The sequence below is a fragment of the Biomphalaria glabrata genome, chromosome 8, assembly GCF_947242115.1.
Source record: "Biomphalaria glabrata chromosome 8, xgBioGlab47.1, whole genome shotgun sequence".
Taxonomy (NCBI): Eukaryota; Metazoa; Mollusca; class Gastropoda; family Planorbidae; genus Biomphalaria; species Biomphalaria glabrata.
Window position 1 is genome coordinate 23,144,022 of NC_074718.1, and position 13,604 is coordinate 23,157,625.

At 36.5% G+C, this 13,604-nt stretch overlaps 1 protein-coding gene across 2 annotated transcripts in view; it reads left to right on the forward strand.

Moving 5' to 3' along the window:
* Window positions 1-12,732, forward strand: part of LOC106054559 (uncharacterized) — a 62,960-nt gene extending 50,228 nt beyond the window's left edge. For both annotated transcript variants that reach the window (XM_056039128.1, XM_056039127.1), the window contains exon 6: window positions 9,687-12,732. In XM_056039128.1, the coding sequence (XP_055895103.1) occupies window positions 9,687-9,937 (251 nt within the window). In that variant the 3' untranslated portion in view covers window positions 9,938-12,732. The remainder of the gene's footprint in view (window positions 1-9,686) is intronic.
* Window positions 12,733-13,604: the final 872 nt, after the last annotated feature.

A 13,604-nucleotide genomic window follows, 5' to 3' on the forward strand; every position in this document is an offset into this window, starting at 1 on the left:
GGCTTTGTCAGCTTTCATGTAATAAAATGTAATAATCGGGCGAATTTTCACGTTAATCGGAAACTACAAATCTTTTTTTACTTTTATAGTTACTGGCATATAAATATGCCATAGGTTGCAAGGTTCGTAAAGTAAAGATAATTTGATCGCAATTTAGTACTTAGTATATGTCGAATTTTTTTTTTCTAACACAAAATTTTAATTTTCACTTATTACCTTATTCCCACCCAGACTAGGCCCCGCGCAATCAGTTTCGCATAGCGCCCCGCAATTGTTAGGACCGGCCCTGTCTACAGGGAATGAAAATGAGAGGGTCTCCCAGGGCGCCCTGTTTTTGGCCTCGCCCTACAGCCCAGTGTCTTAGTATAAGTACCCCCTGGAAACAAGTTGATGTAACAACTTTGCATCTGCTTGCAGCACTGCAGCCATTTCAGGCCGGTAGATGAGAGGTTCTGTTGTCTAGAGTTTTTTTTTCCAAAGACGTAGCCTCAAGTCTCCACTGTAATGACATGCAAACACATTGTAGAGTGGATTACTTGTATTGCATTAGGAGTTCTCTTCTTTTGATTTGTTCTGTGTCTATTTATTTGTTTTGTGTCTACTTATTTGTTCCTTGTCTTTGTAGTTCTTTTTGCATAAAAACACATAGATTAATATTTTATTATCCTTTTTAATACTCATTATGAATCTTCCTGCTGGGTTTTAGGATCAAATTATTTATAGATGTCTACACATACTTTTTGGTCTCTCTCTCTCTCTCTCTCTCTCTTCTCATTACATATTTATATACGTTATTATGTGTTACTTTCAGAGCTTCTTAAATGTAAATCTGAAACCTGCATTTAGTTTTGTCTCTTCAAGATTTCTAACAGGGATAAAACAAAAAAAGCCATACTAATAGCCATTGTTGTTTTAATATTATTTTTGTACAGTCTGTTACCAACTGGTTAATCTTGGCCTACTAGGAATAGGTTGAAACTTTCAACTCTCAACACGAGAACATAACGGGCTCGCCAAAATAGAAGCTGTCCTCTAAATGGGGCGCTGAGGGACTATTCATGTCAAAATATTTGCTCAAAGTTGTGCGGACACACAAGAGAGGCTCTTACGCTTCCGCCGGGATATTTGATACTCCTTGTAGACTTGGAGTACACACACTTTGGGGGAAGAGGAAAGAAGGGACCCCTGACTGAAGAAAACATCCTCCCTTCCCAGAATACGCTTAGTTCCCTTTATCATGACATGTTTGTTTACACCTAGTGAAACTTTCAGTTCAACCTTCAGCGTATTGTCTGATGGGGGAGGCAGACACTTATTATTTAATAACCTTATCTGATGCTTTAATCTATGTACACAAACACTTTGCTTGTAACCAATGACTATGTTAATAAAGTTCTGGAAATCGGGTGTTAATGGGTCTGTGTCATGGGGGTCGTGTCAACACAGATGTATAGGCAGACCAAAAAACGCTGATGGATGTAATCGCCACCTAGACCGTAGCCGGAAGAACGTTCCATGGGCAGTGCCGTATCAGAACTAATCCCGTTGATCTTGCTTTTTGAGCTTGCTACTGACCCTCGAGCTTAATATTATTTGTTCTCTTTACTAACATGCTTACATTTAAAAACAAACAAACAAATCTTTGGTTTCTATTGTAATTGTAGAGCATTCAGTTTATAGGCTTTTTCTTGGTCATGATTGCACCTGGAAATAAATTACATGGGTTTCTCATTGGAAGTCTGACCAGTGCCCCTTGTCCCATTGCTTTTTTCATTAGTATTGTATGATGTAACAAAAAGTTGTTTGATGTATGAATGGTGGATTTCCTCTCGAATATTTTTGTTTCTTCTCAGTCAACTGTTTTAACGAAAACATCACTTATGATGGGCTTACGTAAAAAAAAAAAAAAGACTATTGGATGCTGTCCATATAATATTTTAGGTCAAAGAACAAGTTTTGTTCCTCTGTGAACAAGTCTTTTTCCTCTTAGAAAAAAGTCTTTTTCTAAGGGGGGGGGTATTTTTCAAAGGAAACAAGTCTTTTCCCTTTAAGAACAAGTATTTCCCATTTAGGAATAAGTCTTTTTCTAAGATAATATTTTTTTTTAAAGGAAACTGCTCAATTTCCTTAGGGAACTGGTCAATGTCTAAGGGAACTGGTCAATGTTTAAGGTAACTAATCAATATCCTAAGGGAACAAGTCTTTTTCCATGGGGACATATTTCGTCAAAGGGAACTGGTCAATTTCTAGAAGAACTGGTCAATTTCTTGGAAGAACTGGTCAATTTCATAAGAGAACAAGTCCTTTTCACTGTTGCTAGACATACATTCGCCTTGTTGATATATTGCTAGTCTATATTCTTTACAGATTCAATGTATCCAGGTGTCAGAAAATGTTTTGACAAATAGAAGAACTGGTTTAAGTGCAGTTCAGAGTCTATGACACCATGGTTTATTTTAAGAAACAAAACCTGACTATATATAGAGAGAGTACATTTAAAAAGAGAAGGTGTGAACATCGCCTCAAAGTACACGGGTGCCAAGTAGCACTTGGACTATTAAGCTGTTTGATTTTATAATTCTAACAGTACTTGAACACGGCCGCCCCCCTCTCAGCCTTCTTCCTATTTCCATCGAGTCTCTCATCGAGTCTCCCATCGCGTTCCATTCAGACCTGATCGCTACATATGTTAGTATGGTAATGTCTTTTTGTCATTTGGTAAGTGTCAACCAGGCTATAGAACCAACACATAGAAGAGTTCAACTTCAAGATTTTGGCAGCTTTAAAGAGAACTTTTTAAAAATCTTCTCTTAATAAAAAAAAATCTATCGTCATAGCAAAATCTAATTACCTGAACAAATAGAAAACAGTCCCCCCTAGATGGAAAAAAAATGACGGTTAGGGGAAATGGGGGGTACAAGAGTCATTGAGACAAGAAGGGGGCGGAAACTATGTAGATCATCCGTTTTACACGTATTCTTATTTTCTCGCCCCCCCCCCCCCCCACCAACTCGCCCGTCATACACTTTCTTGTATTCGGTGAATCGAAGTTAATTCTTTCTTGAGTCTAGCACATTAGACAAGCACTTGAGACTCAGCTACCATCTCTAATTTAATTTGGAATCTAAAACCGAGGCATGAGCCCCGCTCTAAGTGAAGGAAAGAGATAGGGTATTTACAGCACTCAGTGCCCTATGTGTACGCAGTACCTTGTGTGCACTTAGTGCCCTGTGTGCACCTAGTACCCTGTGTGTATTGTAGCACTGGTGCTCATGTACATATTCGTTCGCATTTCAGCCAAGGTTGAGTGAAGACATGACGGCAAGTTAAATGTTGGTCGAGTTTAATGTCTATGTAAATTATAATTTCTAGTTCGAACCTTGCATGCCGTAGCCCCTATGTATTTCAGTACTACTGAGGACCTAAATGTAATCTACTAATTAGGACGTAGTTTAAAAGCCAAGATGGAGTCACAGGATTAAGAAGTAGTCTATAACTTCTTTGTTCAAACTAAATATAGTCGTGCATCTTTACTAGAGACTTACACTCTTCTAGGTAGTTGGTTTTCCTGGCTGATTCAAGCAACTGATTTCACGGCATTGCTTTAGGGAGAGAGAGAGAGGGAGAGAGGGAGAAAGCACCAACCTGTTTCAGGCAAACATTTCAAACAACACCTAAACTACCCTCTATTGCAGTGGTCTTCAACGGGGTCAAAATCGCCCCCTAGGGGGCGTTTTCGAGATTTTGGGGGGGCGCTGAGAGCCAAAGGGGCGGTAGGGGGGCGCTGGGCACAACATTGGGCGGTAAGAGGGCGCTGGGCATAAAGGCTGAAAGAAGAAACTAAAGGTGTTCTGAAACAAAACAAATTTTAAAATTCTTCAAGAACTTATTATAGACAAATTATAGTTAACTTGCTTCTAATTTAAGAATAGGAACAGCGTTAGAAATTGAGTTCGGGAATCCCATTTTCTATTTTTAAAATTCTTACTGTTTTGCTATGATTGAAGAGTATTTATTGTCCATGGATCTCGCGCATATAAACGTTTAAGATTTGATAAACAAAGTAAGTAATACGCCTTTTAGATTATAGTTTATTTTATCTACATATGTTAATATATTAATATCTAAATTTTAATTGCAAAAAACATTACAGGTAACATTTAATGGAATAATTTAACTTTCTAAAAACAAAAAACATTGATAAAATGTAACGAAAACTTACTGGTATGTCATGTAATATTTCCTTGAGATTTAGTGAATTGCCACTAGAAAAAAGTAAGTTCTACTCTGATGGCATTTTCAGATGAGGTTATGAAACCTAGTCGGCTTCAGGAACATATAGCGATATCCAAAAATAATTTAAGAATACTCATGAACAATTATAAAAATCTACAATTAAAACAATATTAAAAACAAAAAACAGCAAAGCAGGATATGTTTTAGTGGCTTCTTAGAAAAATGCATAGCTTTTTAAAAATTCTTATGATATTGTTGAAAAATTGATTAAAACTAAATTTATTTTAAAACATATGTAACACAAAAAGACTTTTTTTCTGTTAGAGATGAAATATTATTTCAAAATTGTCTTGTTATGTAGCTTATGGTGACATATAGGAAACCATCAGTGGTTGGACACTATAATGACTTTATAAGAAAAAATCTATTCACTATTCACCTTGTGAGTTATGATACACAAGAAAAGTTTAGCCCGCAATTTCATTTCTTTTTGAATCTAATTATAAAACTGTAAATAAAATACAAACCCATGCTGAAAATAAGCGCATCTTTCAACATTTTTATGAAACAAATGATGAAAAAGGTGTTAGACTCTTGTTGTAAACTAAAGTTCGCTGGATTTCGAAAGGGGTTTGTTAATGGTTATGGCTCGTTTTTTAAGCTCTTAAATAATTTTTTTTTTTTTGAGAAACGGGAAGATTCAACGATTGGCTATGACTTAAAGCAGGCTAAAAAATTGTTTTACATGGAGGCATCTAACACAAATGAATGAAACGAACCTCCGACTGCTAGGAAAGAGATTGACTTTTATTTATATCATTTTCTCTTTTATCGAGATATTAAATCTATTTTAAAGAGTTTTACAATCTCACATAACTTGTTTGTTGACAAATGAATTACTGCCCAAGGACACCGATATCTATGCAATTCACATAACAATGCTCTATGAAGAAATTAAGATTCGCTTCTAAAATTTAAAAAAATATATATAAATGACAATTATTAAACGTCTGTTACTTGGCGTTCAAATTGAGTTGCATGAAAAAATAGATTTACAAAACTATGTCTTTAGTAAAAAAGAATGTAAACATAGGAGGCACACAGTGGCGTAGCTAGGGTGGGGGGAAATTTGAAAATTCCCCGGGCCCCCATTTCAGGGGGGGGCAAAGTATTGCTTTTTTAATTAATTAAATTAAATATTACGCAAAATGCATCGGCCTCCAAAGATTCAAGCCCCCTGGCCCCCAAACGATGGAAATTCCTAGCTACGCCCCTAGAGATGTGGCTGCATTTAAATGTTTCAGTAAAATTCCAAACTTTGGTCGAAAATGGAATTATGTTTTAGCTATTCCATCAACATACATGGTTAACCTAGATTTAGTGCGTAACAAAAATAATGAATAGGCAAAGAAATAGACTGGATGTAGCAAATAGAGGAGACCTTCGCCTTGCCTTGGCTAATTTAAAGCTTGAAATTTCTAATATTGTCAGACAACGAAGGCACAAGGTTACCATTAGCTTAATTTCATTTTGTAGTGAATTCAGCAATAATAATATTTATATTAAAAATTAAAACTAAATTTACAATTAAACCTAAAAACAGTAGGCCCTAATATTCAAAACTTCAAACGGAGACTTTTCTTAGGATTTGAAAGAAAGTCTTTAGGCCTACAATTAATTTTTGTGTTTAATCACTGCAAATTATTTGACATAATTTTTGCATAAGGATAATATTGGCTGTTTTTGCCTTTAATTCTGAAGATTACGGCTGAGTCCAGTGTTTCACATAACTACGGAAACCCAACTGCGACCTACATATTTTCTCGAATGTTATGCAGACAAAGCCGTTGTATGCTGGCTTTTCTTTGAGTATCAAATTTTGTCCCGCAGTTTTTGTAAGAGCTCTCGAACTGTTTCTCTCAGAGGCTATCTGCTGCCAGGTACTTTCCTCTATGCCAGTGAGAGCGAAATGGCGCCCGAATAAATCTGTAGAGCGCTCACGGGGGAAAGGGGCACCTCAAAGCTCGTCAGTCATAGGCCAAGGAGTTCACAACAATCGCCTTTGGCATGCGGTCGTCTCCCAAGCGGGATAAGTGTTTTTGACAACATAAAAATTAATAGATAGATAATATTTTGTTCAAATTTGCCTTCTCACGCTTCTTTATAACTGTTTTTCTTAGAGGGGGCGCTGGCGATTTCTTTTTAAAGAAAAAATTCGAAATGGGGGCGGTAGGCCAAAAAAGGTTGAAGACCACTGCTCTATTAAAAGGAACGTCTGTAGTTTTGAAGAGAACCCTGCAAATAGTCTGCATGCTCCATGAGTGATCTATTAATTAGTTCCCTTTGTACAAGGCTTATATCAACTTGTCTGTCTGGTACAAAAATTTGTACACGTTATTTCTCCCACATCCGTTCTCGGATCAAGCTGAAATTGTGTGCAATTATACCTGACAAAACAAGAATATATTTTTTAATTAACCAATCAGTTACTTAACTATTGGTAATTTTTTTTTTTTTTTGGCATCGTTCGAGGGAAAGAATTTTTATACTTTGTAGGTCGCCGCTTGAAAGTTTGAAGCTTAAAATAGATAACTGTTAAGCCGTCTTTTTTCTGAAGCGGTTTGCTGGCACATTGAATAGTGTGTTGGCTTGACAAGGCTTGAGCCCTCGAGTTCGAATCCAGGTCTTTCAACTTTATTTGTATATAAATACATTTTAAAACTCACCCAGATACTCACCCCCTCTGGTCCAGACAAGCGATAGGATCATGGCGTATTGAGAAAGCTAAAAGCATGAAATTTCGCTAAACAAAAACAATTGGTCAAAATATTTTTAATCACACAGATTTATTATTGTTAGTCTAGATCTGTTACAAATTTAATAATATGAATGATCCAAGGTAATTAAATACAACTACTCTTAATATATATAAGCTTTGTTTTTTAAAGAAAGTTGTTTTTTTCTTGTTACACTACCTCTATTCAGTTTGTACCTCAGTGTAAAAACCTATACGGTGGGTGTGAAAAATCTGGACAGGGATCCTCGAAAACGATTCTCCTAGAAATTTGACAGTAGATTTATAGCGTTGGGGGAAAGAAATGACAAGCTCGTTGGCCAGACGGGGGAAAACTCTGGTTTGACCGTTATAAAAAGACGCAAATTTAAATTTGGCTAGAGAACTAGAAAACAACACACCATCTAATGAAAACTCTGCCCCCCCCCCCCCCCCCCCATGCCATTTAACATATGACAAGAAGTTAGTTTTAAAACAAAAACTGTTTCGAACGTGAAAAAAAATACTGTTGCCTCTCTTCTACTTCCGCTAATTAAAAAAACAACAACTTTGACCCTCTCCAAAGAAAGGTTTTTAAAATGAGGGGGAAAAAACGTCTACTTAGCTATTAAACAGCAGAGAGACATTGATCACTTCAAAACTGTCTACGATACGGATAGCAGAAGTATCCAATTTCAAAGCAGCATATATCACTAAGCAAATCAACCTGATCGTTAGAGACGTAAGCTTATTGAAGGAAACAAAAATAAACATAATAATAACTTAATGAGATGCAACAGCTTAACCCTTCCCCGACCTTTTGCAAGTGTGAAACTCTTTCATCGGCAGTGTGTTCGCCTTCTTGTGGACTAACTGGCAACAACTAACAAGTGTTCTCGGCTTTACATTCAGGTTTCATCATTTCTGGAAGCGTTGCTATCGCTCCAGTTCTCCATTCATTTCTTTGTTTCTTGGTTATTGCCAGGATAAAAGCAGAGATGACGATCTTTTGTAACACACGGGCAAGAACTGTTGGCCTAGAGATCTGGAAGCAACAGATAGGAAAACGTTGTCTCGCGCCAACATCTACGGGGCGTGTGTGTCTCTCTTCCGCCCGACTGTCCAAGTCCCCGCGAAACTCCTGCCTTTTCTAGCGCCAGTGGTGATATACGCTATCGATAACATTCAGGACTCTCTTTCTTTAGTGTGCCAGGTCGGAGATAATTATAACACGGCATTGCTTGAGAGAGAGAGAGAGAGGTACCGTCCTGTTTCAGGGTATGCCCACTAGGAATAGAATGTCGATGTTACAGTGTGACTTTTCTCCGTTGTATAAGAAAAGAGCGCGGGTTTTTTTGCATGATTTGTTAATTAACCATGGAAACTTTGATAACTTTGCTAAGCATTGTCACTACCTTGCGGGATTTTCACGGGTTGTCACCCTTTTATATTGTTGCCATATATTCCACAATTATCCCCCTTCATCTCTAAATAAAAAGAGGAATATAGATTTATTTGATTATAACATGGAGATGTACTTTATGTTTTGTATACATGTTGTATTTCCACTATTGAAATGATAAATCTAACCCCATCACTTGTGTCTTCTGATAGTAAATTAATACATTTTATAGACTTGCTAAAAGTATCATTATAGAAATCTACATCTTTCTGTTTCTGTTGATTCGGCCAATAGTATAATACAAAGCTTAGGCCTGAACGTATTGAGTTGTGCTAACTTTTCAACCCTCCAAATATTACAGCTTAAGCCGGTGACATTTGACAAACCCAATGTTAGGCCATCTATCCAATGTGAATGAATAGACGTTTCTCTAGCCATTTTTGTTTTGTTGACAGTAATAGTTGTAGGCAGTGTTTTAGAAGAACATCTTGATCTCTCTCTTTTTTTCTTTTCTCACTCTCTCTCTCTCTCTCTCTTTCCTTAATATTTCTCCCTCTCTTTATATCTACGTCGTTCTCTCGTTCTCTCTCTTTTTTGTCACTCTTTTTTACACTTCATCTTTCTCATTTTTTTTCTGTCTTCCCCCCCCCTCTTTTTTCGTTATCTCTTTCTTTCCCTCTTTCTTTCCCTCTTTCTTTCCCTCTTTCTTTCCCTCTTTCTTTCGCTTTATTTTCCTGTCTGTCTTATTTCTCTCTATTTTCCTGTCTGTCTTATTTCTCTCTATTTTCCTGTCTTTCTTATTTCTCTCTATTTTCCTGTCTGTCTTATTTCTCTCTATTTTCTTGTCTGTCTTATTTCTCTCTATTTTCTTGTCTGTCTTATTTCTCTCTATTTTCCTGTCTGTCTTATTTCTCTCTATTTTCCTGTCTGTCTTATTTCTATTTTCCTGTCTGTCTTATTTCTCTCTATTTTCCTGTCTGTCTTATTTCTATTTTCCTGTCTGTCTTATTTCTCTCTATTTTCTTCCTCTCTTTCTATCTTCCTTTTTCTCTCACTTTCTTTTTCTTTTTTTTTCTCTCTTTATCCTTTCTCTCTACTGATTACTTTTGAAATATCTCCATCCATTTCTTAATGTTTAACTTGAACTTTCAACTTTTGTTAATTTAATTTTTATTTTTATTTTTGGTCTTTATTTATTTGGTTTATCTCTTTACTCGGTCAATTGTTTTCTTCCATTAGTTTTACTATTTTCCTGCTTTCTTTCTCCTTGTGCAGGTGTTCGCCCCTACAGATGTTCCCAGTGTGATAAAGCCTTCACACAGAGATGCTCCCTGGAGTCACACACCAAGAAGATTCACGGAATGATAGAGGACCTTGCCTTTAACGAGAGGCGTGTCAAGCTCTACGTCTGCGAGGACTGTGGTCACTCGACGGACATAGCTGAGGACCACTATGCCCATTCCAGGTCACACGCCCATCACAAACAGGCGTTGACTATGCGGCTCGATACCATAGTGGCTCGATGAGATCAAGAAAAGGCTACTTGATCTAGAAGCTATAAGATAGAGTCGTAAGGATCTGATATGATTCGGGACTTTAGCTATTTGAGACAATTTATATATAATAGATAAAACTATTGAGATTAGAACAATACCCTGTTGAGATTTAAAAAAAAAAAAAAAAACAGATCAGACTATAAGAATCCCCAGATGAGACATTAACAATACCAAGTCGCAAGATCTATGTTGATGCTTTTTTTTTTTTTCAGATACCACTACCGCCATGGGTCAAACATGACTCTAATATTACAATACGGTGACAAGGGACATTTTATCACCGTGACACGATACCATTTATTTGCGGCTAGGCGATGCGGTGACACCGCACTATTGTCGCTTGCTTATGTGACATTATTTTAGACACCCTCACGGTGAAACGATATGCTGTAATGGGAAGAGGTTGACAGAGAGGCGCTAAAAACGCCATCGGTAACGCTTCTGCTTTTGGCTAACTGAAAATGATATGTGTTAGTGCCGGTGCAGAATGGTGTTACCTGTGCTTTGTGAAGTAAATGGTACCGAAAAACCGATGACATGGGTGTACCAATACTGTTGACCTCATAACGAATTTCGTTGTGGAAATCGGAGAAAAAGGTTTCAGAGACAGCGGTAAAGCCTTGCATTGTTTTCTATTGAAGTCATTATCATGTTTATATAAAAAAATACTTTTTTAAAAAACCTTATCTAATGGGAAGAAATCCACATTTACAGGCATATATCTCATTACTGTAAGATGTGTTTCCTTATATATTTATATATACAAACAATTAATTGTCACTATTAATTAACTCATTGGTTAATATTTTTTATTGATTCCTATTTTGTTAGGGACAATGACTGATGGTGCAAAGTTTCATCTTGATCCGAGACTAGGCAGAGTAAGAACTAACGTGTGCAACATTTGAACCAGACACAGACACAGTGTTCATTAGCTAGTTAAGCTTTGTAACAAATAACTCTACTATTTAGTACGTTGTGTTTCCGTTGGTGGAGTGCTGTGATCACATAGTTCAACGGATTCTTTGTTATTCCATCAGCACAACGAAACTCCGAAAGGCAAAAGTCACGGAACAAATCCAGGAAGAGAAATTCCGAACACTTTAATTTATAAGCTGAAAAACTCGACAAACCTCAATCCCAATCCCAGAGCACATTTGTTAGTAGTAGTTTGACGAACTGTTTGTCTACCTTTTTTTTCAATTTGTAGATTGTGTCCTTTTCCTAATGTTTACAATCACTGGTACGTACGTGAAACTTCTTCAATAGAACCTTCTGGTTAGCGTATTCTCTTCTCGGGTTGATTCTAGGCCTCACGATTGGATGACGTCATACTTCACTTCCATGATGTCACAAGTTCAAGAGTAGATTAATCTTCTTTGCTCGTGCCGAGTCAGTTAGACTACTAGATAGTTCTCGTTTCAGTCCTGCACTTAGTCTCTAGTAGACTTTTAGGAGAGTGTACCTAGGAGAGGTTTCCGCGTTCCACAACCTCAGCTTGAGTTCATAAAAGACTCCATTGAGAACCTAGCTCGTCAGCCAAGTGCGTATTTTTCTTTCTGTTCAATTTAACAAAATGTCAATTTAATCTTTTATACAGCGTACACCTGAGTCCTCGCTGATCAACCTTGTCAAATCTCTCAGTCCTACTAAATCTAAGTATCCTGCCCTCGTGTGCGTGAGTACCTCTATTAACCACTAACTAGAAATCTAGAAGTAGGTGTTCATGTGACGGCCCTTCAGATAGACTAATCAACCTAGCTTCCCATTTCTATGGCATCCTGCTCAGTCTAACGTAGGATTTAATATATAACAGGAGATCTCACCCCTCTCATGGTTCAAATTTAAATTACCCATTTTAATATATGAACCATATTACTTGGAAAGACGCCAACCGCCAAATAGCCAACTATTTTTACATATACAGAAACGTGTCAGCTTTCAATATATAAATTTTTCTGTACATAAATACGACTTATAATTTTTTTTTAAAGTTGCATCAAAGGAGAACTCTAAGCTTGAAGTGTCTGGAGCACTGCATGAGATTTCTGGGTCAGCATGAACTAGACTAGCAGTCTTGGCCATTGACAATAACGTGCACAGTTTTGTCAACATGGTTAAAGACTGATCAAAGTCAATGTTGTATTCCGCTTAATCTCAAAACTCCACATAATGCGAAATAGTCTACATCTTATAAACATATCTTTATTATGTCCAACCACCAGGAAGATTTATAGAATACAATAGGAACTATGAAATGAACGAGGGTTTAGTCAGTGCAAAGAATTTCTTAGAATATGTGCTGAGAACTAGATCAAGGCAACTATAGGTATCAAGAGTTAGAAATGCAATCCATGCTATATTTTACGTATGTTGTCAATCGCCAATGTTTGGTGATTAAGAACGAAGCAATGAAGAGTTTTGTATCGCACAGTTGTTGAAGGACATTTTTTTTTTAATTAATTAATTCCAGACTAAATAATAATAAAACATGTAGTATGTCTAGATTTCTCTTTAATCCGTTGTTACGAATAGAAAGAGAAACAGCAATATTCTTGGAAAACTGTTAATCCGATAGCTATTACCGTAAGGACGAGAGAGAGAGAGAGATTAAAGATAAATAAGTATGGAGACAGGGACAAAAAGTGACAGGATACATTAGAGCTTAGAGGAGATTACTCATCGCGGTAAAATCAATCCGAATGAGAAAGCTAGTGTCTAAGTTTGTGTCTTTAGTTCGTGTCTAAGTTTGTGTCTTTAGTTCGTGTCTAAGTTTGTGTCTTTAGTTCGTGTCTAAGTTTGTGTCTTTAGTTCGTGTCTAAGTTTGTGTCTTTAGTTCGTGTCTAAGTTTATGTCTTTAGTTCGTGTCTAAGTTTGTGTCTTTAGTTCGTGTCTAAGGTTGTGTCTTTAGTTCGTGTCTAAGTTTGTGTCTTTAGTTCGTGTCTAAGTTCGTGTCTGAACGTGTGTCTTTTTGTAATGGCTTTGATCATGGACTTTATATATAGGCTATCATTTCATGAACTACTGAAGTTGTGCTTCCTGACTTTTACTAGAGAGATGTATCTACGTCATATCATGGACATACAAATATGTGATACAGTTTACTTTTGTATATATACATTTTATACACAACATTTTTTGCCATAACTTAAAGTGCCTTTATTACTAGTTCCTTCTATATGTGTTCAAATAACATTCCATGTATTATTGTGATTTTTCATTCACCATTCCAATTTAAAAACGATTGTTCTATAAAAAAAAAAAAAAAGGGTTCATTAGAATGGGCTTTGTTTCAGCTATGTTTCAGCTATGTTTTAGCTATGTTTTAGCTTTGTTTCAGCTATGTTTCAGCTATGTTTTAGCTTTGTTTCAGCTTTGTTTCAGCTATGTTTTAGCTTTGTTTCAGCTTTGTTTCAGCTTTGTTTCAGCTATGTTTTAGCTTTGTTTCAGCTTTGTTTCAGCTATGTTTTAGCTTTGTTTCAGCTTTGTTTCAGCTATGTTTTAGCGATTTGTACCTGAAATAGATACATTAAAAACATATTATTTATTCTGTACAATCTTTTTTTATATGAGTTGGCCTTATTGGATGGTGCTATTGACAAAAAATATGTGATCTGAGTTGTTTATGTATATCAAT